Source organism: Mustela erminea, chromosome 1 (assembly GCF_009829155.1).
Source record: "Mustela erminea isolate mMusErm1 chromosome 1, mMusErm1.Pri, whole genome shotgun sequence".
In the NCBI taxonomy this organism is placed as follows: Eukaryota; Metazoa; Chordata; class Mammalia; order Carnivora; family Mustelidae; genus Mustela; species Mustela erminea.
This window is the reverse complement of record NC_045614.1, coordinates 8,186,418-8,213,414: the sequence shown is the minus strand read 5'-3', so window position 1 is coordinate 8,213,414 and position 26,997 is coordinate 8,186,418. Positions and strand designations below refer to the sequence as shown.

At 57.3% G+C, this 26,997-nt stretch overlaps 3 protein-coding genes across 7 annotated transcripts in view; 1 reads left to right on the top strand and 2 right to left on the bottom strand.

The window, feature by feature from the left end:
- Positions 1 to 968: 968 nt before the first annotated feature.
- Positions 969 to 2,348, bottom strand: TIMM29 (translocase of inner mitochondrial membrane 29). Its single transcript, XM_032311423.1, has 2 exons — positions 2,215 to 2,348; positions 969 to 2,130 (listed from the first exon to the last, which is right to left on the bottom strand). Exons 1-2 carry the CDS (start codon positions 2,306 to 2,308, stop codon positions 1,442 to 1,444), a joined length of 783 nt encoding a protein of 260 aa, XP_032167314.1. The 5' UTR covers positions 2,309 to 2,348; the 3' UTR covers positions 969 to 1,441.
- An 88-nt stretch (positions 2,349 to 2,436) lies between these two features.
- Positions 2,437 to 10,386, top strand: YIPF2 (Yip1 domain family member 2). Of its 4 annotated transcripts, none has more exons than XM_032311386.1 (10): positions 2,437 to 2,543; positions 2,698 to 2,758; positions 3,109 to 3,266; positions 3,360 to 3,440; positions 4,405 to 4,492; positions 5,768 to 5,884; positions 5,976 to 6,142; positions 6,227 to 6,409; positions 6,515 to 6,628; positions 6,723 to 7,727. In XM_032311386.1, the coding sequence occupies exons 2-9, from the start codon at positions 2,728 to 2,730 to the stop codon at positions 6,608 to 6,610; spliced, it is 921 nt and encodes a 306-aa protein (XP_032167277.1). In that variant the 5' UTR covers positions 2,437 to 2,543; positions 2,698 to 2,727; the 3' UTR covers positions 6,611 to 6,628; positions 6,723 to 7,727. The 4 variants fall into 4 exon arrangements, with proteins under 4 accessions (XP_032167277.1, XP_032167287.1, XP_032167294.1 ...); XM_032311376.1 differs by having other exon boundaries at positions 2,439 to 2,543; positions 6,500 to 6,628; XM_032311396.1 differs by lacking the exons at positions 6,515 to 6,628; positions 6,723 to 7,727 and adding an exon at positions 10,319 to 10,386.
- CARM1 (coactivator associated arginine methyltransferase 1) overlaps positions 7,162 to 26,997 on the bottom strand; it is a 41,664-nt gene continuing 21,828 nt past the window's right edge. The window contains exons 2-16 of one of the 2 annotated variants that reach the window (XM_032311348.1): positions 23,731 to 23,856; positions 22,016 to 22,122; positions 20,955 to 21,059; positions 18,895 to 19,005; positions 17,613 to 17,790; positions 15,398 to 15,488; positions 15,135 to 15,216; positions 10,267 to 10,352; positions 9,987 to 10,076; positions 9,398 to 9,535; positions 9,223 to 9,312; positions 9,024 to 9,136; positions 8,851 to 8,928; positions 8,535 to 8,603; positions 7,162 to 8,367 (exon numbers count right to left, since the gene is read on the bottom strand). In XM_032311348.1, the coding sequence (XP_032167239.1) occupies positions 8,225 to 8,367; positions 8,535 to 8,603; positions 8,851 to 8,928; positions 9,024 to 9,136; positions 9,223 to 9,312; positions 9,398 to 9,535; positions 9,987 to 10,076; positions 10,267 to 10,352; positions 15,135 to 15,216; positions 15,398 to 15,488; positions 17,613 to 17,790; positions 18,895 to 19,005; positions 20,955 to 21,059; positions 22,016 to 22,122; positions 23,731 to 23,856 (1,607 nt within the window). In that variant the 3' untranslated portion in view covers positions 7,162 to 8,224. The remainder of the gene's footprint in view (positions 8,368 to 8,534; positions 8,604 to 8,850; positions 8,929 to 9,023; positions 9,137 to 9,222; positions 9,313 to 9,397; positions 9,536 to 9,986; positions 10,077 to 10,266; positions 10,353 to 15,134; positions 15,217 to 15,397; positions 15,489 to 17,612; positions 17,791 to 18,894; positions 19,006 to 20,954; positions 21,060 to 22,015; positions 22,123 to 23,730; positions 23,857 to 26,997) is intronic. The other variant, XM_032311359.1, reaches the window with a different exon arrangement.

Here is a 26,997-nt window from a genome sequence, read left to right as displayed (position 1 = left end):
CGGAAGGTCTAAATACCAAAACTGAACAGCAAAACGCATGAACTCAAACACCATAACAAAGATGATTGTTTCATGGGGTTGCTTTGGTTTTTTGGTGTTTGGGGGTTTGTTTTGTCTTTTGTAAGCTCTATGCCCAACATGGGGCTTTAACTCATGACCCCAAGATCAAGAGTCACGTGCTCTTCCAATTGAGCCAGCCAGGCAACATTTCATGTCCCAGTTTTATTAACTAGCCACAGGCCACCTAGGAAACAGAGGTACCCTCATTCCTCTATCTGTTTTTAAAGTAGAGTTATCACAACCTAAGTACCAGCTTTGCACACTAGCCTATTCCATCCCACAGGATTCTGGGTTTCCAGGATTATTGAAATATAAACAGAATCTGTGATTCTATAGATAATTCCAGATCAGAAAATGTTTTTCCCTCCCAAATTACTTCAACATCACTGTTGTGAGGGAAAAGGTGATTTTTGCAAAAAAGATTCCCTGTAAAATCTGTACCACTGACAGTCCCCTGGTTTGGTACGGTTTATCGTAAAACGTTACCATTTGGGGTAAGCTGGGTAAAGGGTACAAAGAACGTCTTTGTGCTATTTTTCCTCTTTCCTCCGAAACTGTGTTTTTTATTTATTTATTTTTTAAAATTTGACAGACAGAAATCACAACCTGGCACAGAAGTAGGCAGAGAAAGAGGAGGAAGCAGGCTCCCTGCGGAGCAGAGAGCCCGACACAGGGCTCGATCACAGGACCCTGGGATCATGACCAGAGCTGAAGGCAGAGACCTTAACCCACTGAGCCACCCAGGCGCCCCTGAAACTTTTTTTTTGAGAGAGAAAGGGAAAGCAGAGAGAGAGAGTCAGAGAGAGAGAAGCGGACTCCCTGTTAAGCAGAGTTCCACTCAGGGCCCAATCCCCGGACCCTGAGATTATGACCTGAGCGGAAGGCAGACGCTGGACTGGCCACCCAGAAACTGTTTCTTAGCTTTATTTCAGAATGATTAAAACTACTACTCATGAAAACGAGGATAAACTTTTCAACTCCAAATTTAAAATGAAAATCAGAACGGTCTTAGGACGCCTTGGGAGTCGCCTGACAAATGTGATTAGCCTTGGTCGAGAAACTGTGAGGCTCAATGAGGAAGGCTCATGTAGACTCACAACTAACTCGACAATGATAAACATCACATGGTCTTGTCGCTTTGCTCTCCCCCAACTCCTAAACCAGCCAAGACGGAGACCAAAACCAAGCTAACTCTGAATTAGCTTTGGCTAACAGGAACGAGAGGAGAGTGGCCAAAAAGGCTGTGAAAACCCAAGGAAAAGACACTCTGCACATAATTTATTTAAGTCACTCTGCATCTGATGCTCGCTCGCACCCACTGCACCAACCGCGGCAGGCGGTCCGCCACGGCTTGGGCCCGGTCTGCACCCAGGTCTGGGTCTCACCTGGGGACCTCCGACCGCACCAGGGAGTCGGCCTGACTCAGGGCGAGTTTGTCTTTCTTCTCCTTCTGCAAGACCTGCTCCTCCCACAGCGCCTGGTCCACCTGATCGTCGGTGAGCACGACAGGCTTGTACTTCTCGTCAAAGAGCCGCTCGTTGGTCTCGGAATGCAGCTGATGCGGCCCGACGACGCGCAGATGAGCCGGCAGGTGCTGGAACTCCTCGTCGTTGATGTCGCAGTCGCGCATCCGGGCGGCCAGCACCCACCAGCGGCCCACGAAGCCCAAGTCCAGGATTCGGTCTGGGAAGTCGGTCCAGCGGGGCTGCAGGTAGCGGCAGCGGGCCTGGTAGAGGCTGGCCTCGGCGTCCACGGGCGCCTCGTACACCAGCGCGCAGAGGCCCAGGTTCACGTGGCGGAGGCGGCCGCGACCCCGCAGCCACAGCAGCCGCTGCACGTAGTCCTCGGAGGCGCGGTTGCGCGTGGCCGGGGCCAGCAGCAGAAGGGTCCCCGACGCATCCAGCAGCGCCTCCTCGAAGGCCGCCTCGCTCGGCGCCAGCGCACAGCAGGCCGCCGCGCCGCCCAGCAGCCCCGTATACACGGCCGCCCGCCAGGGTCGAGCCCGCGCCGCCGCCGCCGCGTCCCGGCAGGCCTCGGCGTAGTCCCGGAGCAGCACGCGGGCCCAGGAGCCTGAGGAGAGAGAAGCAGAACAAACAGGTGAGAGCACGCAGCTGTGGCCACCCCCACCCCCCGCCGCCTCCCGCCGCTACTCACCCAACCGCGTCCACACGCTTGGCTTCGCGGCCGCTGGGCCACCAGACTCTTCTCGGTTTCGGGACCAAAACCTCTTCAGAGCGGCCGTCGCCATTCTCTTCCGGCTTGGCGTCCCGTTTCCGAAGAGAAACACCGCGTATGCGAAGAAAAAGGCCCGGGGGCCTCCTGCGCAAGCGTGAGCAATGCCGGAAGTGGTTTCCCATCGGAAGAGAATAGAAAAGGGACCGATGCCGGATGTTGCTGTCCGAGCTGAGCGGGGTCGGCTGTGGCGTGGAGGCGGGCCGCGCAGGCGCAGAGAGCCTGGGCCACGCCGACTGAGGCAGCGTCAGGTGAGGAGGGCGGGGTACACCTGTGGGGCGGGGACGGCGAGTTTCACCCCCCGGCTCCGTGCCTTAACGGCCAGGCTGGGTTCTGGGCTGAGAGAGAGGCCCCGGGGGGCACCGAATAGGGTTGGGGGCGGGTGTCATTGGCCTCTGTCCTCAGAGCGGGATGCGGTGACGCCCCTGAGCGACCATGGCAGCGGCCGACGAGCTGGCCTTCCACGGTGAGTGCGGCGGCGACCGGCCGGAACCTCCCACCCAGGTTCCAGCTGACCGCCAGCATGAATCCCCCTCAGCTGTGAGCCCTAACCCCGACCCAGGCAAGATGCCCATCCGGGACTCGAACCCCACTCCCGGCAGAGCCTCTGTCCCAGAGCTGACCCCATCCCAGAACCAGCCTTAATCGCAGGCCCTGGCTAGGAGTGGGGGAACACGCCTTCCACATGCTCATAATTTAGGAAGCTGGGCCCTTCGGTGGCCCCAGTTGGAGTCTTGGCCCCCAGATGAGCCATGGACCAAACCAAATTGTCCTGGCTCCCAAAACACGCCTGTGTCCCATATTCCTTCTCGGTAGAGTTCGAGGAAGCTTCTGATCTGCTGGCCGAGACCCCAGATGCGGCCACCACCAGTGGAAGCAATCAGCTGACCCCACAGGGGCACGTGGCCGTGGCGGTGGACTCGGGTGGCAGTTATGGAGCTGAGGAGGAAGTGGAGGAGAGTGACAGGACTGCGGTGAGTCCCGGCGGGGCCCTGCCTGCCTCCCCGCCTTGCCCCCAGCCTCTGCCCAGGCCGTACGGGCGGCTACTGAAAGCCCATGCCATTCAGCTCCTGCAGGAGGAGAAGCAGCAGCCCGGATTCTGGACGTTTGGCTACTATCAGAGTTTCTTTGACGTGGACACATCCCAGGTCAGGCCCGGGAAGCGGGTGGGATGGGGCTTGCAGTCACACGGGGCTCGAGCCACCAGCACCGAGCCCTTCCTGGACACCGGAGTGCTGGGGATGCCCAGGTGGGAGAACCACGAGTTCCCGCCCAGGCTGGCTGGATTAACTGCATGTGGTGTGACCGGGGCTCATGGGAACACAGATGCATGTGCTTAGGCAGGTTAGAGAAGGGCCTCCTGGAGGAGGTGAGGAGTGTGCTGAGATGGGAAGAAGGAAGCCTCAGCTGGGCCGACTGAAGGGAAGCACGTGTTACAGGCACAGGGAACAGCAGATACAGAGGACCGGAGGGGAGAGAAGGCGTGAAGTGTCACAGGAGCCCGCGGTCACTTGGTCTGGTTGGAGAGTGTGAAGTGGGGGACAGGTAGGCGGAAGCCAGAGCACAGAGGCCTCGTATTCTGTGTTAAGGAGTTTGGGTTTTATCCTGAGGGTGCTGGGAAGCCATCAACGGGTTTAGAGCAGGAGAGGAATGAGTGGAATTAGCAGACATGGTGCAAGGACAGTGGGTCAGAGTCCCCAGGCCAGGAAGGGAAATCATAAACTTGGGGCACGGAACAGGGGACATAGTGGAAAGAGATGTAGGCGGAAGGAGACCAAGGACTTGACTGTCCCCTACCTCACAGTCCAGACACGTCACAGCAGGACAGGCTGTTCAGGGCAGCCAAGCCAAGGGAAGGGGAAGTAAAGGGAAAGATGACTGGCCCAGAAGATTCCTTCAGTTGGCAGCACACTGGGGTATTGAGACTGGCAGGGGGAACGGCTCCAGCCCCTCGAGAATCCAGCGGGAACATCTGAGGCCTTGCAGGCAGGGGAGATGGGAGGTCAGCAAGGAGGGAGCCTCTGAGGGCAGGGCAGGAGCTTGGCCCTCTCCTCTGTCGGTGCTAAAGGGCCCCGTGCAAGGCTTCCATTCTGAGCCCCACCTTGTCTCCAGGTCCTGGACCGAATCCGAGGCTCGCTGCTGCCCCGGCCTGGCCACAACTTTGTGCGGCACCATCTGCGGAATCGGCCGGACCTGTATGGTGAGTGGTGGTGTGCATTCAGCTCGAGAATTCCCTCGGCACACGTGGAGCGGGTGCTGGCCCCTGGATTCCAGCTGAGAAGAAAGCAGGGGGCACTCCGGAGAGCAAGGGGCACGTCCTGTCTGGGGAGACAGTTCTGTACAAGGCTGCCAAGGGCAGCAGGGCTCAGAAGAAGAGCAAACAGTTTAGAGCATGTGAATTGCCGTTTCGCATGGGTTGGACAGGGAAGACCCTTATGAGAAGCATGAGAGAAGGACGAGGCCTTGTTGGTGTTAAGGGATGGTGCTGAGGAGATTCAGGGGAAGAACATTCCAGAAGGGGACACGGGTCCAGTGATGGGGCAGTATTGTCCTTGGCGTAGTGAGTTATATGAGGTCACAGAGGTGACAGGAGGAGACTGCGCTTGCCGTACAGGTCTCCGTGAGAAGGAGTCTCAGTTAAGGGCTCTAAGGCTTCCTCTGGCCATGGGGGCAGGGGGCGTGGGGCGGGAGCAGTGACTGCCATTTTCCACGTGTGGGATGGTGGGACCCAGCCCAGGTGGAGAGCAGTGGTTGGACTGTGGACTAGATCTCAAAGTTGGAGTCGCCAGGATGTCCTGACATGCCCGAGGGGGTTGGGAGGAGAGAGAGGCAGGATGGCTCTGGGGTGTTCATCGGGACCACCCGAGGAATGGGCCTGTCATGTACGGACTGGAAAGGCTGGGCAGGTTGGAGGGGAGCGCACAGGGGTGGGAGGTTGGAACTGGAGAGGCCTAGACGTGCCCATGGAAATGTTGATTATAAGCCTGTGGTTCAGGGCACAGACCGGACTGGAGATATTTGGGAGACATTAGGCTCGATGTGACATAAGGGCCGGAGGCTGGGCAGGATCGTGCAGGGGGTGAACACAGAGGGAGAGGAGGGGTCAGGACTGTGTCCTGAAGGTCCCCGTTGTTAAAGGGGTCAGGGACTTACAGATGTTGAGGAATTGCCAGGGGAGTGATGTGGCAGAAGCCAGGAGCACGAAGTCCTAGAAAGCACATGCAGAGTGTTTCCAGAAGAGGGAGATCAGCTACATACAGCAAAAGCTATGGAAAGGTCAGGAAAGCTGAGGGACTGGGAGCCAGCACGGGCTTCAGCCACCCCACGTCGTCATCACTGGTGATGTTGCGGGGGGAGTCAAGTCAGGGTGGAGGTAGCTCGGACCTTAGAAAGAGGCTTGGGTCCCAGCACAGTTGAGATGGGACAAGTCACCTGTCCTGGGAGCCCCGGGTTCCTCACCACCCCCGGCCCACAGGCCCCTTCTGGATCTGTGCCACACTGGCTTTCGTCTTGGCCGTCACTGGCAACCTGACCCTGGTGCTGGCCCAGAGGAGAGACCCCTCTATCCACTACAGCCCTCAGTTCCACAAGGGTAAGTGAAGTAGGCAAGGCCCCGGCCCTGCCCGAGCTGGGAGTGCCGCGGAGCCCCGAGGGTGACGGCCTGCCTTACCCCTGCCCCCCAGTGACCGTGGCCGGCGTCACCATCTACTGCTACGTTTGGCTGGTGCCGCTGGCGCTGTGGGCCTTCCTGCGGTGGCGGAAGGGGGTCCGCGAGCGCATGGGGCCTTACACCTTCCTGGAAACCGTGTGCGTCTACGGCTACTCCCTCTTTGTCTTCATCCCCACCGTGGTAAGTGCGGCCCCAGGCTGCGGAGAGGGGGGCGACAGGTGCCCAGTGGAAGGCCTGGCAACCAGCTGCCCATGTCGCCCCCAGGTCCTGTGGCTCATCCCTGTCCCATGGCTGCAGTGGCTCTTCGGGGGGCTGGCCCTGGCCCTGTCAGCCGCTAGCCTGGTGTTCACTCTCTGGCCTGTTGTCCGAGAGGACACCAGGTTGGTGGCTGCGGTGCTGCTCTCGACTGTCGTGCTGCTCCACGCCCTCCTGGCCGTGGGCTGTAAGGTACAGGCGATCAGGGCTGGGCCTTGGGCTTGGGGGAGATGGGGTGTCACCGACTGTCCCCCAACACTGACCCCAAGGGCTTCGGCACAGTTTTACTTCTTCCAGCCGCTGCCTCTGGCGCACCCGGCCCCCCCAACGCAGGCTGCATCTCTGTCCCCAGACCTCCCGCCGCCGCCCACCTCTAGAGCCCACACCACCTAGGGAATGCCCGGCCCGAAGGTGAGGCTGGTTTCCCGCGGCCCCCGGGGGTTTTCCCCCTCTTGCTCCCCGAGGCCAGGAGTCACAGCTCTGCTCCCCGGCGTCTCCCTTTCAGGCCCAGCATGAGGGGACACGGCTGCCCACCCTGCCCCTCAGACGATGACTGAAGTCTCCCCTGACACCTCGAGATCACTCTGCTGCTTTCCAGACTTTTCTTACAAAGCAAACACTTTTATTTTCTATGCAAAGGTGATTCCGAGAATTTGTAGAAAGGTGGGAAAAGGGCAGCAAAGCAGAGAGCTTCCGGGGGGGCTGGTGCCCCCGGGCTCCCCGCCAGGTCTTCTGCTTTCCCTGATGGGATGCGTGGGAGAGCAGACAGGGCCACCCCGGCCTCGACTGTGCCTGCCCTTCCTGGGTGCCCAGGGAGCGGGTCCCAGGGCCGAGCCTGAGCTCCACCACGGCCGTGTTCGGGGGGGGTCAGCAACGGGGGAGCAGAAGTAGAAGAAAACTGCCTGTGCTGAAACATACATTTCCTTGTTTATTTGTTTCGTTGGGGGGGGGGGCAGAGGTCCCTGCAAGGCCCCTTCCCAGGCTGGGGAGGGACCAGAATGCCATCATAGTAGTAGGGACTGGAGCGTCTACAAATATCAAGGGAAATAAACAGGCCTAATGTGAGCTACGAGGGGAAAGGACGCCTTCCACGATCGATTCTTGAGGTTTCTCATGTCGGCCCCAAGTGGCTGACAGTGACCCTTCCCTCCAGGCCCTGGGCCCATGGGGCCACTTGTTCTAACTCTTGGTAGGGGTGGGGAGGGGACCTGCAGGGGCTCAGGGACAGGACAGCAGCAAGAGGCAGGGGCCGAGGACGGAGGGCCTTCCCGACAGCCGGGGTGGGTTGTACATTCAAGTGTGAGGTGAACCCTTTGGTGGGAGGCGGGCCTCGGGTCTCCAGAGGCCTGGCCCCACCCCTGTCCCGAAGACTCGGCAGGGCTGCCCCTCACCACTGAGCCTCTGAGTGGGGGGAGAGGGGCTGCTGGCTCGGCCCGGCCGGCCTGGTTTCTCAGAGGGTCTGTGGATTGACACTGGTTCTTCTCGTAAAAAAATAAAATTAAAAAAAGCAGCATGTCACGCCCATTGTGACCAAGGCCTGGTAGTTGAAGGGGAGGCCCCGCCCAGTCAGGACCGCCTTCCCACTGGACACAGGCAAGGGGGGGGCAGGCGCCGGGGGACCGGGTCGGGTGGCAGCTGCTCCCCACGCCCCCCCCCCCCCCCCCGACACCGGGCCTGCAGCTGTTAGCCCCGGACACGCCTGTTACAGAAGATGTCAAACCCAGGTCAGGGTGGAGGGCAGGAGGGGGAGCCAGGGCTCCCACGACATGATCTCGTGTAAAACATGGCAGCGACACACGCTCAGGGCCAAGATGTGGGTGGGCGGTGGAGAGGGGACGGCGGCGGCGACGTCGTGTAGAAAAGTGTCCGAGTTCCCAGAGCAGAGGGCTGGGGCCGGGAGCTGGGGCTTCCCCCGTGCGGGGGTGAGAGCCGCCCAGGCGGGGAGGGGGTGGGCAGGGTGTTCATTTGGTTTCCTGGTGCTGTCAGTCTGTTCCACGCCGGAGGGGCCTAGCTCCCGTAGTGCATGGTGTTGGTCGGGATGGACATGGGGGAGGCCATGGAGATGGCGGGGCCGCCCATGGTGAACTGGCTGTTGACCGCGTAGTGGGCGCTGGAGCCGCCGCCGCTGCTGCCCTGGGCGCCGGAGGACCCTGTGGGGTGGGGGGGGGTGGCACGGGCGCTGAGGGGCCGGCCCTGCCCCCTCGCCCGCCCAGACCCGCGGCAGAGTCAGACAGAGACAGCAGGCGAAAGGGCAGGCGGGCGGCCAGGGGACCACACACTCACACCCACGGGGCCCGCTCCAGCCGCCCACCGTTACCTTGGACAATCCCCGTGCTCATTATGGAGCCCATCCGGGAGTGGGTGTGATTGACAATCCCCGTGTTGGCTGCGCAGCGAGAGGGAGGGAGGAAGGAAGGGAGACGTCACCGCCCCCGGCCCGGCCCACGCGGCGCTAGGGGGTGGGGAGGGTGGGCGCGGCGGCTGCAGAGTGCGCGGAGAAGAACGGAACGCGGGGCCTCTGCCAGGAGCCCCAGGAAGAGAAGGGAGTGACGGCGACCGTGGCACAGAGAGCCCAGGCCCTAGAGAACTGTGGCCGCCCACCCTGCCGCCCCCAGGCCCCTGGGGACACTCACCTAAAGGAATCAGGTTGTTGTGGCCCACGCTGGAGCCACCGGCTATGACACTGCTCAGGTCGTAGGCGGTCGGCATCCCTGTGTGCAGAGCCAGGAGGTCAGGGGTGGGGAGGCCGTGTCCTCACCCCCACCCCCAGCAGGAGCAGCCCGCCCCGCCCCCACCGGCCACTCACCAGCCACGGCCATCCCGCTGCTGAGGTTGTAGGTGCTGCCCGTGTTCCACATGTTCTCCGAGGGGGACGTGTAGTGGGAGCCGGGCGGGGGCGAGGGCGTCGTGCCTGTGTATCTGCAGCACAGACAGACCAGCGCGCAGGGCTGAGAGGCCGCAGGGCAGGACGGGCACCCCCTGTGGAGGCTACGGGCCCATCCTACCTGAAGAAGGGGTTTTTCAGATCCAGGAGGTTACTGGATTTGGAGCCCGTCTGGTCTACCTGGGCCACAATACTGATGTCATAGCTCTGTCTGCAGAGAGGACAGGGCAGGACGGCCATGAGCTGGCTGGGGAGACAGACCCCTGCCTCCCCCAGCCCCGGGTGGCAGCTCCCACCTTTTGTTGGCAATAAGCAGACATGTCCCTGAGAGCGTGTCCCCAGCCTTGGCGAAAAGTGGTGACTGGAACAGGCAGCGGACCTGGTACCAGTGGGTCAGGGGCTCCGTCGGGGCCGTGGACAGCCATACTGTCATTCTGCCAAGCAAGGACAGGCACACGCAGGACCAGGCTGCAGCCTCCGCCCTGTGCGCCTCGAGCTCTCCCCAGGTGTTTCTGATGGGTCCCCTGGGGCCCTAGAGCTGAGACGCTGGCTGGCCGGGCATCCCAGGCACACGCCCATGCACACACGTCCATGTACACGCACACACCACAGCTAGGATGGGCCCACTCACCCTGACCTCTGCCAGGAGACGGAGACCGGGCCCCATGAAGGACAGTTACTGAGAACAAGACAGACGCCCCCCCCCCCCCAACAGTCTCTGGTTCAGAGGGAGCTCTCATTGCTTTTGCAGGGACAGGGAGCCTAGAGCAGTCCTGTCCTGTCCTGTCCTAGCCCCGAGCCCACCCTGGGGATCACAACTGCAGGGAAGTCACTGGGACTGGGCTGGGGCGGCGCACGGAGCACGCCCTCGCTCTTTGCACTCACATGGAGCCGATGAAGGCGACATCAAACCAGAAAGCCAGGCCGTGAACTAGCCCGGAATGCAGCATGTGGAATTTGAATGGGATTTCTATCCTGGAAGGCAAAGTGCAGTGATTGCTGGGGAAGCCAAACAGGGACGGCCAGGAGAGAAGAGGGGTGGCTGGGTGCAGTGTCCTGGGGCCGCTGCCGGCCCGCCCTGGGGCAGAGAAGGCCTGAGGGAGTGTGTGCCGGTCCTGGACCCTAGCAGGAGCCAGGCTTAGCAGCGGGGCATGGGTGCCAGTACCTGTGCAAATCTCCTTCTTTGGCTTCTAAGAAGTTCACTGTGTACTTGACAGACTTGGCCATCAGGATCCGGATGTCAAATGTGTCCTGGGAGAGAGACCACAGTGTGACCTGGCTTCAGGCACGAAGGCCAGCTGGGAAGGGGTGAGCTCTGCCCCTCTGCCTGTCTGGTCACGGCTTTGAGGCCGTTGGGCTAAAACCATTCTCAGACATGCTGGGCGGGGTGGGGGACGAGGTGGCTCGCCACCACAGAGGACAATGAGGCGACAGCTCTCAACCATTCATGTGCATTAGAGACTTGGCAGCTCCCCTTCTGGGAGTCTGACCTACACGTGTGCATGGATGTGTCCAAGCTCGCACACACACAACCAGTCGCGCTCTGGAAACTGCCTAATGACGCCACCAATGTCCCATCCGTCAGAGACTGAGCAAGGACGGCGAGGCTGTTTGTGAACAGGTGGGGAGGGTCTCGAGACGGACTAAGTTAATAAGCAAACGGGGGAACTGTGCTGCCCTCCACTCCCGCCAAGCTGGAGGCTTTAGAGCAGACGGGCACTCCTGTGAGCAACTACAGCAGCTGAATAAAATACTGGGCGGGGGGATACTAGGGGGGAGCCTAGTTTGTGAGTCAGGAAGAGCAACAGTGGCGGCCGCCGCTCTGGGAGCCAAGATCCTGGAGACACGCTTTTCCGCCTGTGCCTTTCCCCTTGGGGCAGGACCTTCTGGCGGCCTCCCGGGATGGGGACAGCAAAACGGGGACTCAGGGTCACCAAGGCAGCTAGGATTCCAGGGCTCAAGAAACGAACAAAAGGGAAATGCAAAAACAGGAGATGGGCATTCTGCACGGGATCCCACTCCGCGGTGTGGGCCAGTTCCCGAGCCGCACAGGCCTGGGGCTGAGAGGCGGAGAACTCACGCAGGAGCCACTCGGAAGACGCTCATAGACCAGGGGGAGGTTCAGCCGCACATGAGTGCTGGACAAGGAGCCCTCATGAAGCAGCCACCAGGCTTGCACTGAGACCACTGACCGCCGGGCCCTAAAGCAGCAGTTCCCCAAATGTGGTCCCTTCCAAAGCACTCACAAGGTCAAAACTATTTTCGTGATAGTACTAAGATGTTTTCTGCCTTTTTCTTTGGTTCATTTACCAACTGAACACAGAAGTAGAATCCAACTGTCTTCTATTAAGCCAAACATTAAAGAGATTTGCAAATTAAAAATGCCAGCTGTGGGGCGCCTGGGTGGCTCAGCTGGTTAAGCATCGGCCTTCGGCCCAGGTCATGATCCTTCGGTTCTTGGATTGAGCCCCACATTGGGCTCCCTGCTCAGTGGGTGGCCTAATTCTCCCTCCCCTCCCCGCTCATGCTCTCTCTTGCTATCTCTGTCTCTCTCTCTCAAATAGATAAAAATCTTAAAAGGGACACCCGGGAGGCTCAGTTGGTTAAGCAGCTGCCTTTGGCTCAGGTCATGATCCCAGGGTCCTGGGATGGAGCCCCACATCGGTCTCTCTGCTTAGCGGGGAGCCTGCTCCTCTGTCTCCCTCTGCCTGCTGTTCTGCCTACTTGTAATCTCTCTCAATCTCTCTGTCAAATAAATAAATAAAATGTTTAAAAAAAAATCTTTAAAAAAAAGCCAATTGTTCTCACTGAAAAGTTTTGGAAAATCGTTTTTTACTTAAAGATTACTATGTATGTTGGGCACCTAGGTGGCTCAGTCAGTTAAGCGACTGCCTTTGGCTCAGGTCATGATCCCAGAGTCCTAGGACTGAGTCCCACGTTGGGCTCCCCCTACTCTGTGGGGAGCCTGCTTCTCCCTTTCCCTCTGCCTGCCACTCCCCCTGCTTGTTCTCTCTCTCCCTCTGTCAAATAAATAAAATCTTTTTAAAAAATACTATTTATGGGGGCGCCTGGGTGGCTCAGTGGGTTAAAGCCTCTGCCTTCCGCTCAGGTCGTGATCCCAGGGTCCTGGGATCGAGCCCCGTATCGGGCTCTCTGCTCAGCAGGGAGCCTGCTTCCTCCTCTCTCTCTGCCTGCCTCTCAGCCTACTTGTGATCTCTATCAAATAAATAAATAAAATCTTTTTAAAAATACTATTTATGTTAACATGTAATGGGCTTGTTATTTTAAAACATGTATTTTTTAGGCTGATTTTTTTTTTCAGGGCTTGAACTCACAATCCTGAGATCAAGATCTGAGGTGAGGTCAAGGGTCGGATGCTCCACCGACTGAGCCACCCAGGCTCCCCATCTTGGACTTTATTTTTAATACCAAGAGATACTAACAGTGTAGCAATAGCTAGAACACTAACACAAGCTCTTTGGGATCCTCCATTTTTAAGAATGTGAACAGGTCACCTGAGACCAAAATGCTTAAAAACCATTGCCCTATAAGAAGCCAAGAAATAGCCCAGCAGGGGCGCCTGGGTGGCTCAGTGGGTTAAGCCTCTGCCTTCGGCTCAGGTCATGATCTCAAGGTCCTGGGATTGAGCCCCGCATCGGGCTCTCTGCTCAGCAGTGAGCCTGCTTCCCCTTCTCTCTGCCTGCCTCTCTGTCTGCTTGTGATCTCTCTCTCTCTCTCCCTCTCCGTGAAATAAATAAATAAATAATCTTTAAAAAAAAAAAAAAAAAAAAAAAAGAAATAGCCCAGCAAAAGTCAAGTCTGAAAAGCAGCCTCAAAATATGTCAAATGCCTGAAAAGGCCAAGGTGATCTATCTATACGGCTAACTGCCTGAAGAAAAACAAATCCTTGAGAGGGAAAACATCATCCAGAGCCTCCATATTTCATTCTGGCATCCACTAAGCAGGTATACTGAGAGAACCAAAGGATGAGAAGAAAAAACTAAGAGAGTAAACAAAAAAGAGAAGTCCACTTAGCACCTACATACTAAAAGTGACCAGAAACTTAGAGATGTACAAGGAAAAAAAAGGTAGAAAAAACGAAGAATTTCAGAGAACACAGATTAAGAAAAAAGCAAAATGAGATCCTGGAACTGAAATTAAGAATTAGAAAATCAGGGGCGCCTGGGTGGCTCAGTGGGTAAAACCTCTGCCTTCGGCTCAGGTCATGGTCTCAGGGTCCTGGGATCGAGCCCTGCATCGGGCTCTCTGCTCAGCAGGGAGCCTGCCTCTCTGCCTACTTGTGATCTCTCTCTCTCTCTCTCTGTTAAATAAATAAAATATTAAAAAAAAAAAAAGAATTAGAAAATCAGGGGTGCCTGGGTGGCTCAGTGGGTTAAGCCTCTGCCTTCAGCTCAGGTCATGGTCTCAGAGTCCTGGGATCAAGCCCCACATGGGGCTCTCTGCTCGCCGAGCAGAGAGCCTGCTTCTCCACCCCCAACTGCCTCTCTGACTACTTGTGATCTCTCTCTCTCCGTCAAATAGATAAATAAAATCTTTTTTAAAAAAAGGAATTAGAAAATCAGCTTAAACAGCAAAGAGAAGACTGGAACTGGAAGATGGATCAGGAGGAAATACGAAAATGAAGCAATTAGAGAAAAAAAGGATGGAAAATGCAGAAAAGAGTGTAAGAATCATCTGAGATAAAAGGTCTTAGGAGAAGAAAGAGAATGGGGCAGAGGTAGTGTTTAAAGAGTCAGTGCCCAAGAGTCTCCCAAAACTAGTGAAAAACATCAAGTGGGGGGAAACAATAACAATTTTTAAAAAAAAATTTAGAATGAATTTTAAAAAGATGAGAAATTTATACCCATAAAGACCAGTGTCACATCAAATGTAAAATGGTCTCAATGTTGCAATCAAAAGACAAAAAATGTCAGTCTGGTTAAAAAACAAATCCCAAATATGTGCTGCTTCCACAAAACAAACCTTAAGTAATAAAGACACAGAAACGTTGAAAATAGAAAGATGGAAAAACATAAACTCTATGAAGATTAACCAAAAAGAAAGCCAAGGTAGCTGAACTACTAACAGGAAAAAGAAAAAAAAATGGGGGTGGGGAGCTTTAGGGCAACTAGTACTACTTGAGAGAAAAAAGGGAACATTTTTTATGATGACAAAAGGATAAATCTAAGAGGAAGATACAATAATCCTAACCTGTATGCACCTAATAAATTAGTGCCTAAAAACATAAAGCAAAAACTCAGGAACGGGAAATCTACAATCGGCCATAGGAAAAGCAGAACCTTCCCTCCACCACCACCCAACATTAGGAGACAGACAAGATTTGACCAACATGATTAACTAATGTGGCCTGACAATGTAACACTGTGCTCGACACGTGATAAATACACATTTTTCTCAAGTACACACAGAACTTTAACCAAAAGAGACCATGTAAGTGGGCATAAAGCAATGGTAGACGAATTTCAAAGGAACATACAGTGTATGTTCTCTGACCTTAGGAAGAAAAAGAGTATGTTGATTATGCTATATTTTGAGAAGGATTATATACATATGGATGTATTTGTGTGTGTGTATATTTATACATATACACATATTTGTATATGCACATTTAGATATAAAACTTCTGAAAAGATACACAAAAAATATTGTCTGCCTATACACTTTAAAGTTTTATATTTTTTTGATTTTTGAACCACGGATCTGGGTCAGTTCAAAAATCTCGATTAAAACCAATTAAAATCAGTTCACCAGGAACCAGGCCCGCAGCAGCCAGCGCGTCCTGCATGCTTACTGCACGTGAAACACTCTCCATGCACTGCCACTTTCCCCCGACATTCCTACGTGAGAGTTCTGTGTCGCAGCCGAAGCAAGAACTCAGCGGGGACAGTGGCTTTCCTAGGGCTGCACAGCTTGCACAAGGCCTGACAGGAAAGACCACCGCCTCCTCTTGTCACCCCAGAGGAGGGCCATGCCCAGTGCTAAGTGCAACAGTGCCTTGGGTGCCCCACTCACCACCACAGGCTGCCGGAAATACTCGTCCACCGCAGCACCTCGGAGGGCTGACAGGTCCACTCCATGGAAAGATGGCTGGTACCTGCAGAAAGCCCCCATGCCCCACAGCAAGGTCACCAGCAGCAGGAGAGACAGGTGGGGCAGGCTGCCTTTTCTCCCAGCTGGCCCTCATCCAGCCCAAGTCTTTCAGGTCCTACTGAGGATGAGGAGAGAGCGAGAAGCGGGCTGTCCCTGAGAAGGCAGGACGCCCAGGTCACACTCACCAGAAGTTGGCCTTGGTGAACTGCTCCATGTAGAGCTGCTCATCCGTGAAGGGTGCGAGATGGACGTCACCAATGGTGGGGAACATGTTTCCTGGGGGTGGGGGCAGGGAGGGGTGCTGCCGTCAGCGCGGAGCATCCCAACGGGCCTAGCAGAGCTTCCAAATGGCCCCAAGATGCCCAAGCCTGGGACTGCCCAGCCTCTCTCTCATTCACCGGCATGTTCGCACGACACAGAGGTCGTGAGCACCTTCTCTCCCCCGAGCCAAGATGAACATTGGACGCGCACAGACTCATTACACTCGGACGGCCAGCCAGGGAGGCAGGAAGGCCTGTCCTACTGTTCCACGACTAGGGCGGGGAGCTAGGAAGGCACCCGCCAAAGCCTCAGGGGCAAGCAAGCGGGGCCTGGGGCGCACAGCCAGGCCTCCGGGTCCCCGCGCTGTCCGCCAGGCGGGGTCTCGCGGGTGCCGTCGTCCACGGACAGGCCCGCAGCCAGGGAAGGCGCGGCAAAGCTCTCTGGACAGAGTAGAGGTGAGGCCTTGGCTACACTGTCTGGTCCTCGGATGAGGCCAGAGGCTGGGCGGAGGGTTTCACTGAACCAAGCTCTGGCGTACAGGGGGCCACTGGGCTGCCCCGGTCTGCGACATGGCCTGAAAGGGGAAGGGGCGGGAGGGCAGGGTCCTGCCTCGGACTGATTCGGTGAACAGCCCGATGAGCCAGCGGCAGCGAGCACCAGGGCTCAGGAGGCCCCACCAGCCTGGGGAACTCAGGCCCTGGGTCACCTGGTCTCCAGATGTGGGCCTCCCTCCCTCCTATGCAGGCGAGGGGGGCCCAGAGGCAGGACTCTGCCTTCTCGACCGGCTACAGGCTCAGCTGAAGCCGCTGGGATGGGGGAGGGGCGCGCGGAACTCGGGCTCGGAGGCCACACTCCAGGCCGTCTGCCAGGAGGACACGGCTACCGCCCTGGGGCAGCGGGGCCAAGGGGGCCTGCTCTGAGAGCACCTCAAGGTATTTGGCAGGGGAGGGGATTCCCTTCAGCCCGCCACGGAGCATCCGGAGGTGGGACAAACCGTGTGCAGGCTGAGGGCGGAGAGCGGGGTGGGGGGTGCTGGCCCCGAGCCTCCTAGTGGACAGGCTGCTTGACAACCGCGTGAGCCGCCAGGGCCACCAGAGCTGGAGCCCCATCGGGGCTGACATCCTCTAAGAGGAGCCCACTCTGCTGGGGCGCCCCCACCCCAGCCAGCTCAGCTCAGGACACAAAGGGAGGAGAGCGGGTCCAGGATAAGCCCCCGCGTGGCCTGGCTTCCCGCTCAGAGGCGTGACACAGGCCACGGCTGCGGGAGGCGCTGCCCACGTCCTTCCCCCAGGGGCGGAGCCCGAGGCCGGGCCCTGCAGCCCAGATCCAAGGAGGCCTGAGGACCAAAGTGGTGCTTCCCCCAGAGAAGCACCCTGGTCCCCAAGGGGCCTGCCAGTCCTCCTGGCCACGGTCCTCCCAGGCTACACGCACGCATGTGCACACATACACACAACCTCCTACTTGTACAGAAACACTCGAGATACATACACAACCTGAACCATGCCCAGAAATGGGACACACCGGCAGATGTTTGTGGCGCCCACGCACAGACCCCCAGTGACCCAGATAAGGAGATCTGAACAGCCCGTGACCCAGCCGCATGGAGAGGCAGGCACAGTGACACAGACAGCTGCTCCCTGATACCCGGGAGCCCCCGGCCCACCCGCAAACACATACGAACGCCCTCCTTTGACTCCCCGGCTCAAGAGGAGCTCGGGGGCCTGCCAAGCCATGGTGAGGTCTGTGGTGCTGGGATGAAGACAGAACGCGGCGGCCTCCCCAGGAACGCGGCCACCGCAGAACACCTCTGGACCTACTGCAACCCCCATTCCCAGCCACACAGGTCCCCACGACACAGGGCACAGATTCCACCCCGTCATCTGTGGTAGTCTCTGGGGACCTGGGGTGGGGGGGGGCGCTCTGTACTCGGGCCGGGCTGGCAGATGTCTGGCCCAGGACTCGTGAAGCCACAGCCAGCTGGGGTCAGGTGGGGTTCAGGGGTAAAGGCCTAGATGTCCCCGGCCCCACAGGCCGCCGACACAGGCAGGTAGGGTCAGGAACCACAATCGGACCAGGCAGCAGCCAGGGGCTCTGCGGGACCCCGGCCCGGCTGCCGCCCGCGCCAGCAGGGACACTCACCCCCAGGCCGCAGGTACTTTTTGGCATGGAGGTAGCTCTCAAGCATGCGCTCGTTGAAGAGCATGTAGCCCATGGGCTCCGAGATGATGATGTCCACCTGCTCGGGGAGCGAGACTTCCTCCACCTTCCCGGGGATGACCACGATGCGCTCCGTGAGGTTGTTACTCTTCACCAAGACCTGTGGGGGGGGGGGAGGGGTTCTAGAGGGGTCATGGGGACTTCTGCCCCCAGCCACACCATGGGTCGTCCCCAGACCCCTCTTCTGAGGGGACGGCTGCGACACACGCGCGGCCGCCAATCTGCTGCCTCCATGTTGGTGTCCTAACCACGGCCATCAGCAGCCATGGCCCATCGGGCGCTCACTGCGGCTCCAGCCCCGAGGTCACCTCTCCCCTTCAAGGACGAAAGCTGATGAGAGGAGACAGGACGAGCAGGCTTTGCTATAGTCACCAAAGCTAAACCTGGACGCACCCAACCTAGTGATTCCAGTGCTAAGCACGTGTCCTACAGATGGGACCGCACAGCACAGAGGGGACACGTGCGTCAGGTTTTGGCGCAGGAGGTGTTTGTACCGCAAAGATCACAGAGTGGACCGAAGGTCGACGGCGACAAACACTAGTCCCCCCTTCTCGCTCCCCCCACACCGCCCTCCGGGCCAAGAGATGCTCTGGAGCCACTCGCGACAGTGAGGAAGCTCGTCCTGTGGGAACACAGACCATCCCAGACAGGCTGTCCGGGAGCAGAGCACGTGTGCTGGGCTGTGTCACAGGAGGACATCCGCCAGCGCGCGGAGCCCGGGACAGCTCGGGAGACCTTGCACACAGGTCTCTCCGGCTCCTGCGGGGTGGGGGGGCCCTGCGAGCTGGGGGCGCGGGGTGACCATCTGCCGTTTACCCTCTGCAGCTTTTAGCTTCTGAGCCTTGCGTATGAAGGTTTCAGGGCTCGGAAAGGAGAAAAGAAAACAAAACCCTGTTGCTTCCCACATTGCACAAATGTGGGGGGTGGGGCTCAGAGCGGGTCCACTCGCCAGGACAGTCCACCCCCTGATTCAGGAGGCTGTGCAGCCTCTGAAGACACCAGACGGGCCCGGGCCCCGTCGTGGAGGACACACCACCTCAGGCCCAGCCCCTCCCTCCCTCAGCCAGTAGGTTCTAGACACAAGAGACCACAGAGAAGCAGCGTCCCCGGGAGGCACGTGCCCTGGCAGGGCCAGCTTCCCCAGGCGGCGAGAGGCACACAGCTCCAGGGCGAGGCCAGGCCGGGGTCACGGCGGGCTGCTGACCTCTGCGTGCTGGGCCATGGTGCTGGCCTCCACCGCGTAGATCTTCCTCGCTCCGGCTTGGGCGGCGAAAAACGAGAGGATCCCAGAGCCACAGCCAACGTCAAGAACGATCTGGAGGAGGAGGGGGCAGGGAGAACACGGCACCAGTGAAGCGGACGGTGATCGCCAGGGACAAGCCTGCCCGGGGTGCTCGCTCCGTTGGGGCCCCCGCTGCCGGGTGCACTCTGGGCCCTGCAGCCCCGGCTGGCTGCGCCCGCGGCTGGTTTCTGAGAGCCACTTGGACACGTGCGAGCCCCTCGTTTGGATCTGAGGGTGGCAGGAGGGGTTTCTGAAGACTGCTAGGCTGTTCAGACCGTGACACTCTCAGGCCAGATTCATAAAGGAAGGGATTGAGCTGTGATCGGTCTAACTGCAGACACCGGGTGGTCACGAGCAGGCCTGGAGCTCCTCTGGGAGCGAGCACTTGCCAAGGACACCCCTGAGTCCTGCCGTGCAACTGCTAAGGCTCAGGGCAGACCAGCCAGGCCTACATATGGGGCAGGAAAGGGCGGCCCTTGACCCCTGACCCTGCAGGGCATCCCAGCAACAGGAGCAGTGCCCAGGGAAGGCTCCACTTGGCCCAAGCGCACATCTCTTGACTCGTTGGGCCAAGGGCTGTGGTCCTCTGCAGACGTGAAAAGGTGTCCCTCCGGGACCTCAGCAGCTCCCATAGGGAGGGAAGGAGCCCAGATGGGGGTTGTCGTGGGGTCGGTGCAGGATCTCTGGGCTGTATGCTGACGGCTCAGCTGGGGCGGGGAAGCTGCCCGGCACCCGCAAGGGCAACTCGCCCCCAGGATGTGGACCCTCAGAAGAGCCCAGGCTTGCGTGTGGCCGGCTGTCCTAACCCGGGACTGGACCGACTGCTCCCTTAGGGGCCGAATCAAGGCAGCATTTCTGGGGGCGCCGCGCATGAGCTTTCTGGAGCAGACCTGCTCTGCAGATAGCAGCAAGCCCAGCAGAGGCACCCAGTCGGGGCCCTGGGACTGTTGGGGCCGGGGGACGAGGGATCTGCTCATGATCCTGAGCTTGAGAGTCACACACAGGTGCCACTGGCTGAGTCAGCGAGGTTCCCGTCTTTCTTTCTAATCATGAGTATATGCTACTTGGTAAGAGTAAAAAGATTTTTCTTTTTTTAAATGAGTTTTGGTTTTTTTTTAAAGATTTTATTTATTTATTTGAGAGAGGGAGAAAGCACGAGAAGTGGAGGGTCCGGGGGAGAAAGAGACTCCCTGCTGAGCAGGGAGCCCGATGTGGGACTCGATCCCAGGACTCCAGGATCATGACTTGTGCCAAAGGCAGGCACTTAACCAACTGAGCCACCCAGGGGCCCCAGAGAAAAAAGATTTCTAAAGCAACTAGGACAGTAACTAGATAAATTACAGTGTATCCACGTGACTTACTAGTATGTCCAAGGTGTAGCATTAGGTGGAGGAAAGTGTTTTACAAGAAGAGCCTACAGAATAGATCTTGTTTTGTAAACTACTGAATTAATTAACTAAATTAAAAATGCATACGCTGGGCGCCTGGGTGGCTCAGTGGGTTAAGCCGCTGCCTTCGGCTCAGGTCATGATCTCAGGGTCCTGGGATCGAGTCCCGCATCGGGCTCTCTGCTCAGCAGGGAGCCTGCTTCCCTCTCTCTCTCTCTGCCTGCCTCTCCATCTACTTGTGATTTCTCTCTGTCAAATAAATAAATAAAATCTTTTAAATAAATAAATAAATAAATAAATAAATAAATAAATAAATAAAAATGCATACGCTGCTAGAAGTGGGGGGGTCCCTGACTGGTGGCAGCGGTGGGTTTGCAGGAAACTGACAGAGGCTTTTCCCTGCCTACATCATATACACCAGGTTACTTTATTTTTTACACAAAAAGCAGAGTTAGCTTAAAGATCAAATCAACGAGCAAAGAAAAACGTAACCAGGGCTGAGGACATAGCACCATGGCTCAAAGCTAGAGGGAAGAGGCGCTTAGGACAATGGAGGGAGGCCGGGCTCTGCCGGCGGGTGCCAGGCCCGCTCACCTTGTCCTTGAAGTCTGTGTGGTTCTGCAGGATCGCGCGCTGGTAGGTGCCCGTCCGCACGTAGTCCTGCATCATGTTCTGCTGCTGGGACAGGTAGCCATAGAACTGGAACAGAGACAGGCCAATGGCACAAGGCACGTAGCAACGCAGATGGCCGAGGCCCCGGCAGGCCCTATGACAGAGGAGGGCCCACTGGGGCACGAACCTCCCTCAGGAAGCTGCACCCCCTCCACCGAGCCAGGCCCTGCTGGCAGCTGCTGGTCACTCCAGGGAAGGAAGCAGAAAGCCAGAGTGGCCCCCGGGAGGGACACCGCCACCGTCACCATGGCCGAAGTAGGAAGCCGGGTGCTGCCTGGACCTGGACACCAGCCCAGGAGAAGTCAGAATGTGCCAAGGAAGGGGTCCTGGGATGGGGGAGCGGCCTGCCCCATCTTAGGGTCCCCAACGAAGCAGAGTTGTCGATCAAAACAGAGCCCTAGAACTCAGGGCGCCAGACAGGTGAGGCGGTGCGGGGTCTCTCTGTGAGACAACGGGCGAGTGGGAGGCAGCGTGGCACCTGCGCCGGGCCACGGGCTTTGGCATCAGGCAGACCTGGCTTCCCGTGTTGGCTCTGTTGCATAATAGCTGTGTGACTTGGAGCAAGTCATTTAACCTCTCTGAGCCTCAGTTTTCTCATCTGTAAAATGGGGACAATAATAGTACTTACCTCCTAGAGTTGTCGGGAGGATCAAGTGCCTCTGTGCACGTCAAAGAGCTTGGACCTGGGCCTGACCTACAGCACGGGGTTGGTGTGACCGTGCTCCTGTGACTCTGAGCGCTTGTGGTCCCGAGCTCCACCTGCACTCACATGCTTCCAGCAACCCTCCTAGGCAGGCCCTAGCATCTCCGTCTCACAGATGAGGAAACTGAGGCCCCACAAGTGAAGGACACCTGCCCAATGTTACGTGGCCAGCGAGGGGCAGAGCCGGGACAAGAACCCGGGTAGGCCCGCCCTGCACCGCGCGGCCTCCCAGGGGCCACCCAGTGGTGACAGCCTGGCTGGGGGGGTGACGGGTACCCACCTGGAAATACTGTACGGCAGAGGACTCCTCGGTGCGCTCGCTGAACACCGACCGCTCCAGGGTGTGGCCCCGACAGGTTTTCAAGATGTTATAGAAAGAACAGAAATCTGGAAGGGGAAAGCCAGGTCATGCGTGGGCATCTCGGGGGGCGGTCTAAGTGCACACCCCAGCTCTTCCCTTTGAGCACTCAAGCCTCGCAATTGCTCTTTCCCAGTGTTGAGACTGGAGAAGGCAGCCAGCCCAACCTGCCCCTTGGCGGCCGCCACAAGAAGGCCGGCGTCCCATATGCTCCGTGTGGCCGGCAGGGACGAGCCGGGCCGAAGCCTCGGGAGGACGCGTACCCGCCGAGACACGGTCAAGGCCTGCGGGTCTGCCCCCGCCAAATAACAGCGAGTGCACCCGGCGGCTCCCGGCAGGGTCTGTGTGGGGTGCAGCGGGGGGCGGGGGGGCTGATCCACAACGTAAAGGTAATTGCTGCCCCGGGACCGTACACTCAAAATGGTCACGAGGGCCAAGTTCGCCATGTGTCTTTGAAGACAGCGTTTTCAAAGCAGAACAGAATCTGTAAGGCAAGCTTTTAAAGACTGCAGGCGTGCAGCCTGGGCAGATGAAGTCCTAGAGGCGGACAGCAGGGCAGCCGCACAGCAGCGGAAGCGCACGGGAGGGCCCCACGCTCGGCCCCGGGAAGGGTGCAAGTGGCACATTTTCGCTACCTGTACTTTATCTCGATTCAAAAAACTGAGAGAATTAAAAGGGAAAAAAGTCGGGGCACCTGGTTGGCTCAGTGGGTTAAAGCCTCTGCCTTCGGCTCAGGTCATGATCTCAGGGTCCTGGGATCGAGCCCCACATCGGGCTCTCTGCTCAGCAGGGAGCCTGCTTCCCTTCCTTTCTCTCTGCCTGCCTCTCTGCCTACTTGTGATCTGTCTGTCAAATAAATAAATAAAATCTTAAAAAAAAAAAAAAGGGAAAAAAGTCAACTAAATATCCAGAGCAGGATCAGACTGGCAGGACCTAGACCGGTTTAAAGGCAGACTCGGGGCTGTCTGTGCAGGCAGGGGAACAGAGCGGGGGGGATGCCTCTGTGGGAGGGGGTCAGTCACCTGGCTGCTTCCTCTATCCCCCTCCCCCGCCACCTCCTCCTCCAGTGGCACCAGGACAGCTGGGGGCTCCTGGGCATCGGTGGCGGTGACCAGGCTGGGCTGCCACACCTTCACGCGCTCTCCAGCTCCCGGCACCTCGTCACCTCCACTGCTGACCCCCACGAGCCACCAGCGGTAGCATGGAGACCACCAAGCCCTCCTCGGGAAGCCTGTATCTAGCAGCCCCAAAAAGAGTCTGCTTAGAACCCTCCCGTGGCTTCTCTGTGCACTCGGAACAGGGCTCTGTGCCTCGGGACCATGTCTTGCCCCCTCCTCCACTTCTAGGACGCCCAGGTCCCAGAAAGCCCCCCAAGGGCTCCTCCATGAGCCCTGGGGGGCAGCCAGGTGGTCGGGGACAGGCCTCTTGAAGGAATGGCTGTATGAGCCGAGCCAAGAAGGGCCCAAAGGATTCAGCAAGGGACGGTCTGGGGCGGAATGGTCCGGGCGGTGACAACGGACACTGATCTGCATGGGCATCATCTGTGACGGCGACCTGGGACAGAGGGATGGGCCGCGGTTCCACCAGGCTCCAAGTCCCCCTCGGGTCAAGCGCCGGCAGGATAAAGGGTCACGTACCGTTCGGCGTGGCGAACTGGATGAGGACGCTGTTGCAGCCCAGCGTGATGATGAAGGACTGCTTGCCCACGCGGCTGCACTCCGTCTCCCGGGACACCGAGCACTTGAACACACACACGTCCTCATCTGCGGGAGGAGAGAGGCGCGCATGAGCCAGCAGCTCCCAGGGCCAGCTGAGCGAGGCTCCCCGTGTCCCTGCCCCCCCACCTCCCTCTCGTCACGGCCCCCCAGGATGCTTCGGGGGTACCCAACAGCCCACTCGGGGAGCGCCTGCCTCATGGGCCCGCCCGCATGGCCCAGGCCGAGGAAGAGGGGATGGCCGGGGAAGGCGGGACAACGCGTGGCCAATGGACAGGAGGGCTGTGCACGGAGGGACCAAGGCTGAGAGTAAGGTAAGGGGTGGCCAGGCGCCATGGGCCCAAGCAGGACCTCCCAGCCTTGGGGCACCTCTGCCAGGACGTTCCCTCATGAAGCAGCTCCTGGGGCCCAGGCCCTGGGTCATACGGTGGCACTGCGCTGGGTCGCCTATAGGCCCCGCTGAGGGAGTCTTGTGAGAATGAACCAATTCTGCTCTGTTACATGGGGGGCAGTGGGTCTTCACCCCTGAGCGGGGTGGCTGCGGGTCAAGAAAGAATTTCTGGGGGTGCCTCTGTTCCTTCACCGGACTCCTTTCCCTCTCGTAGTGATGCGACGCCTGGATTATGAGCGTAGCCACTGAAGCCAGATGGCCTGGGCCCGTGCCCCACCCGCACTGCTCCCTGTAGGACTTGGGCAGGTCACCCCGTCTCCCTGAGCCTTGGTTTTCTCATCCATCAAATGGGGCTGAAGGTGGGGCAGGCGCTGGGCCCAGCACACAGGGATCACGGCATCCACAAGCTGCCGCCACCACCAGTCCCGCTCCTTCATTCAACAAGTGCAGGACACGCTGCCCCCAACCCCAGCCACATGGTGAAGCTTGGCAGCACCAGAAACAGGACAGACCAATAAGCCACCGAGGTCCTAGTGGGGGGCGGCAGGACAGACATGCCATCTGTGTCGTCTGCTTGGCAAAAGCATTTCCTCTGGTCCTCTCATGACGGTTCCAGATCATGAAAACCTTTTCACAAGCTACAGAGGACAATGGGGGGCGGGGGACGTGAGGGTGCAGGTGTAACAACGTGAAATGACCCAGGCGTGACAACAGCATGTGGTTCTGGAGAATCATACTCTCTTTCTTCCAAGAAGCAGGGAAGTACCAAGAGTGAATTCTCGTGATGTTGGTAACATGCCTTTGCGCTCATCAAACAGACAACTACGAACTGTGCGTACGGACACCAGCATCAGCACGCATGTGGCGGAATGTCCCAGGCCCTCCAGAAAGCCAAAACCACCTTGAGAAAGAACAAAGGCACCCCCCTTAAGTTTTTGTTGTTGTTGTTTTTAGTAGTCTCTACACCCACTGTGGAGCCCGAACTCACAACCCCGAAGTCAGGAGTCCCACAGTCCACCAACTGAGCCGGCCAGGCCCTCCTGACATTCAACAAGGGTGCCGGGAGCATTCGATGGGAAGAAAATCATCTTGAGAAATGGTACACGGACAACTGGAAGTTCACATGAGAGAGAATGAAACTGGACCCCTACCTCACACCACAACTAAAGCCTCACTCCACTAGATCAATGACCTAAACGTTAGCGCTAAAAACTGTAAAACTTCTAGGACGAAACAGAGGAGTAAATCTTCCTGAACTTGGATTTGGCAAAAGACTTCTAGAGGTGACATCAAAAGCAAAACTAGATCAACTGAACATCAGAACTGAAAAACTTTTGTGATCACAGGACACTATCAGGAAAGTGAAAACTAGGGCGTCTGGGCAGCCCAATCCGTAAAGCGTCTGCCTTAGGCTCAGGTCATGGTCCCAGGGTCCTAGGATCGAGTCCCACATCGGGCTCCCAGCTCCACGGGGAGTCTGCTGCTCCCTCTGACCTTCTCCCCTCTCATGCTCTCTCTCACTGTCTCTCTCTCAAATAAATACATAAAATTTTTTCTTTCAAAAAGAATCTTTAAAAAGAGTAGTGAAGACTACCTACAGAATGGGAGAAACAATTTACAAATCATATGCCTGATAAGGATAGTGTCCTGAATATATAAAGAATTTATGCAGCCCAAAGAGAAACAACACAATTTAAAAATAGGCAAAGGACCTGAATGGACGCTTCTCCAAATAAGATACAGGACTGGCTAACAAGCACATAAAAAGATGCTCAAACCATGAGTTATCGGGGACACAGAAATCAAACCACATGGAGACATCACTTCACACCCACTAGGACGGCTATAATTTAAAACAAGTAGGGGAAATTACAAGTCTTGGCAAGGACATGAAAACTAGAACCCTCGCACCCTGTGAGAGACGTGGGCATGTGAAATGGCACAGCCGCTATGGAAGAGAAGCTAGTGGTTCTTCAAACAGTTAAACATAAAATTACCATTTGACTCAGCCACCCCACTCCTGGGTACGTACGCAAAAGTACGCAAAAGGATGAGAGAAGCAGCCAAACGAGCACCCGTATCCAAATATTCCAAGTAGCACTATTCACAAGAACCAGAAAGTCGCAACAGCTCGGATGTCCGTCACCTCCAGGACGGACACACAGGATGTGGCAGACCCACGCACGGAGGTGTTATGCTCCCATAAAAAGGAATGAAGTCCCAGGGTGCCTGGTGGGCTCAGTCAGGAGACAGAGCAGCTCTTTGACCTGGGGTCAAGGGTTTGAGCCCCATGCTGAGTGTAGAAATTACTAAAAGAATAAATAAGTTGGGACACCTGCGTGGCTCAGTGAGTTGAGCCTCTGGCTTCAGCTCAGGTCATGATCTCAGGGTCCTGGGATTGAGCCCCGTGCCAGGCTCTCTCAGCTGAGAGCCTGCTTCCTCCTCTCTCTCTGCCTGTCTCTCTGCCTACTTGTGATTTCTGTCAAATAAATATATAAAATCTTTAAATAAATAAAAAAGTAAACTTTAAATAATCTTTAAATAAATAAAATAAAATATAAAAATAAATAAAATTAAATTAAAATATTTAATCTTTAAATAAATAAAGCAGTAAACTTAAAACCCAAAAAACAAAAAACTGAAATCCTGACACGGGCGACAACACGGATGAAGCTCAGAGGTATTATGGTGATTGAAAGAAGCCAGACACAAAAGGCCACATACATGTGATTCCGTTTATATGAAACATCCAGAATCTGCTAATCCGCAGAGACAGAAAGCAAACTGGTGGCTGTCAG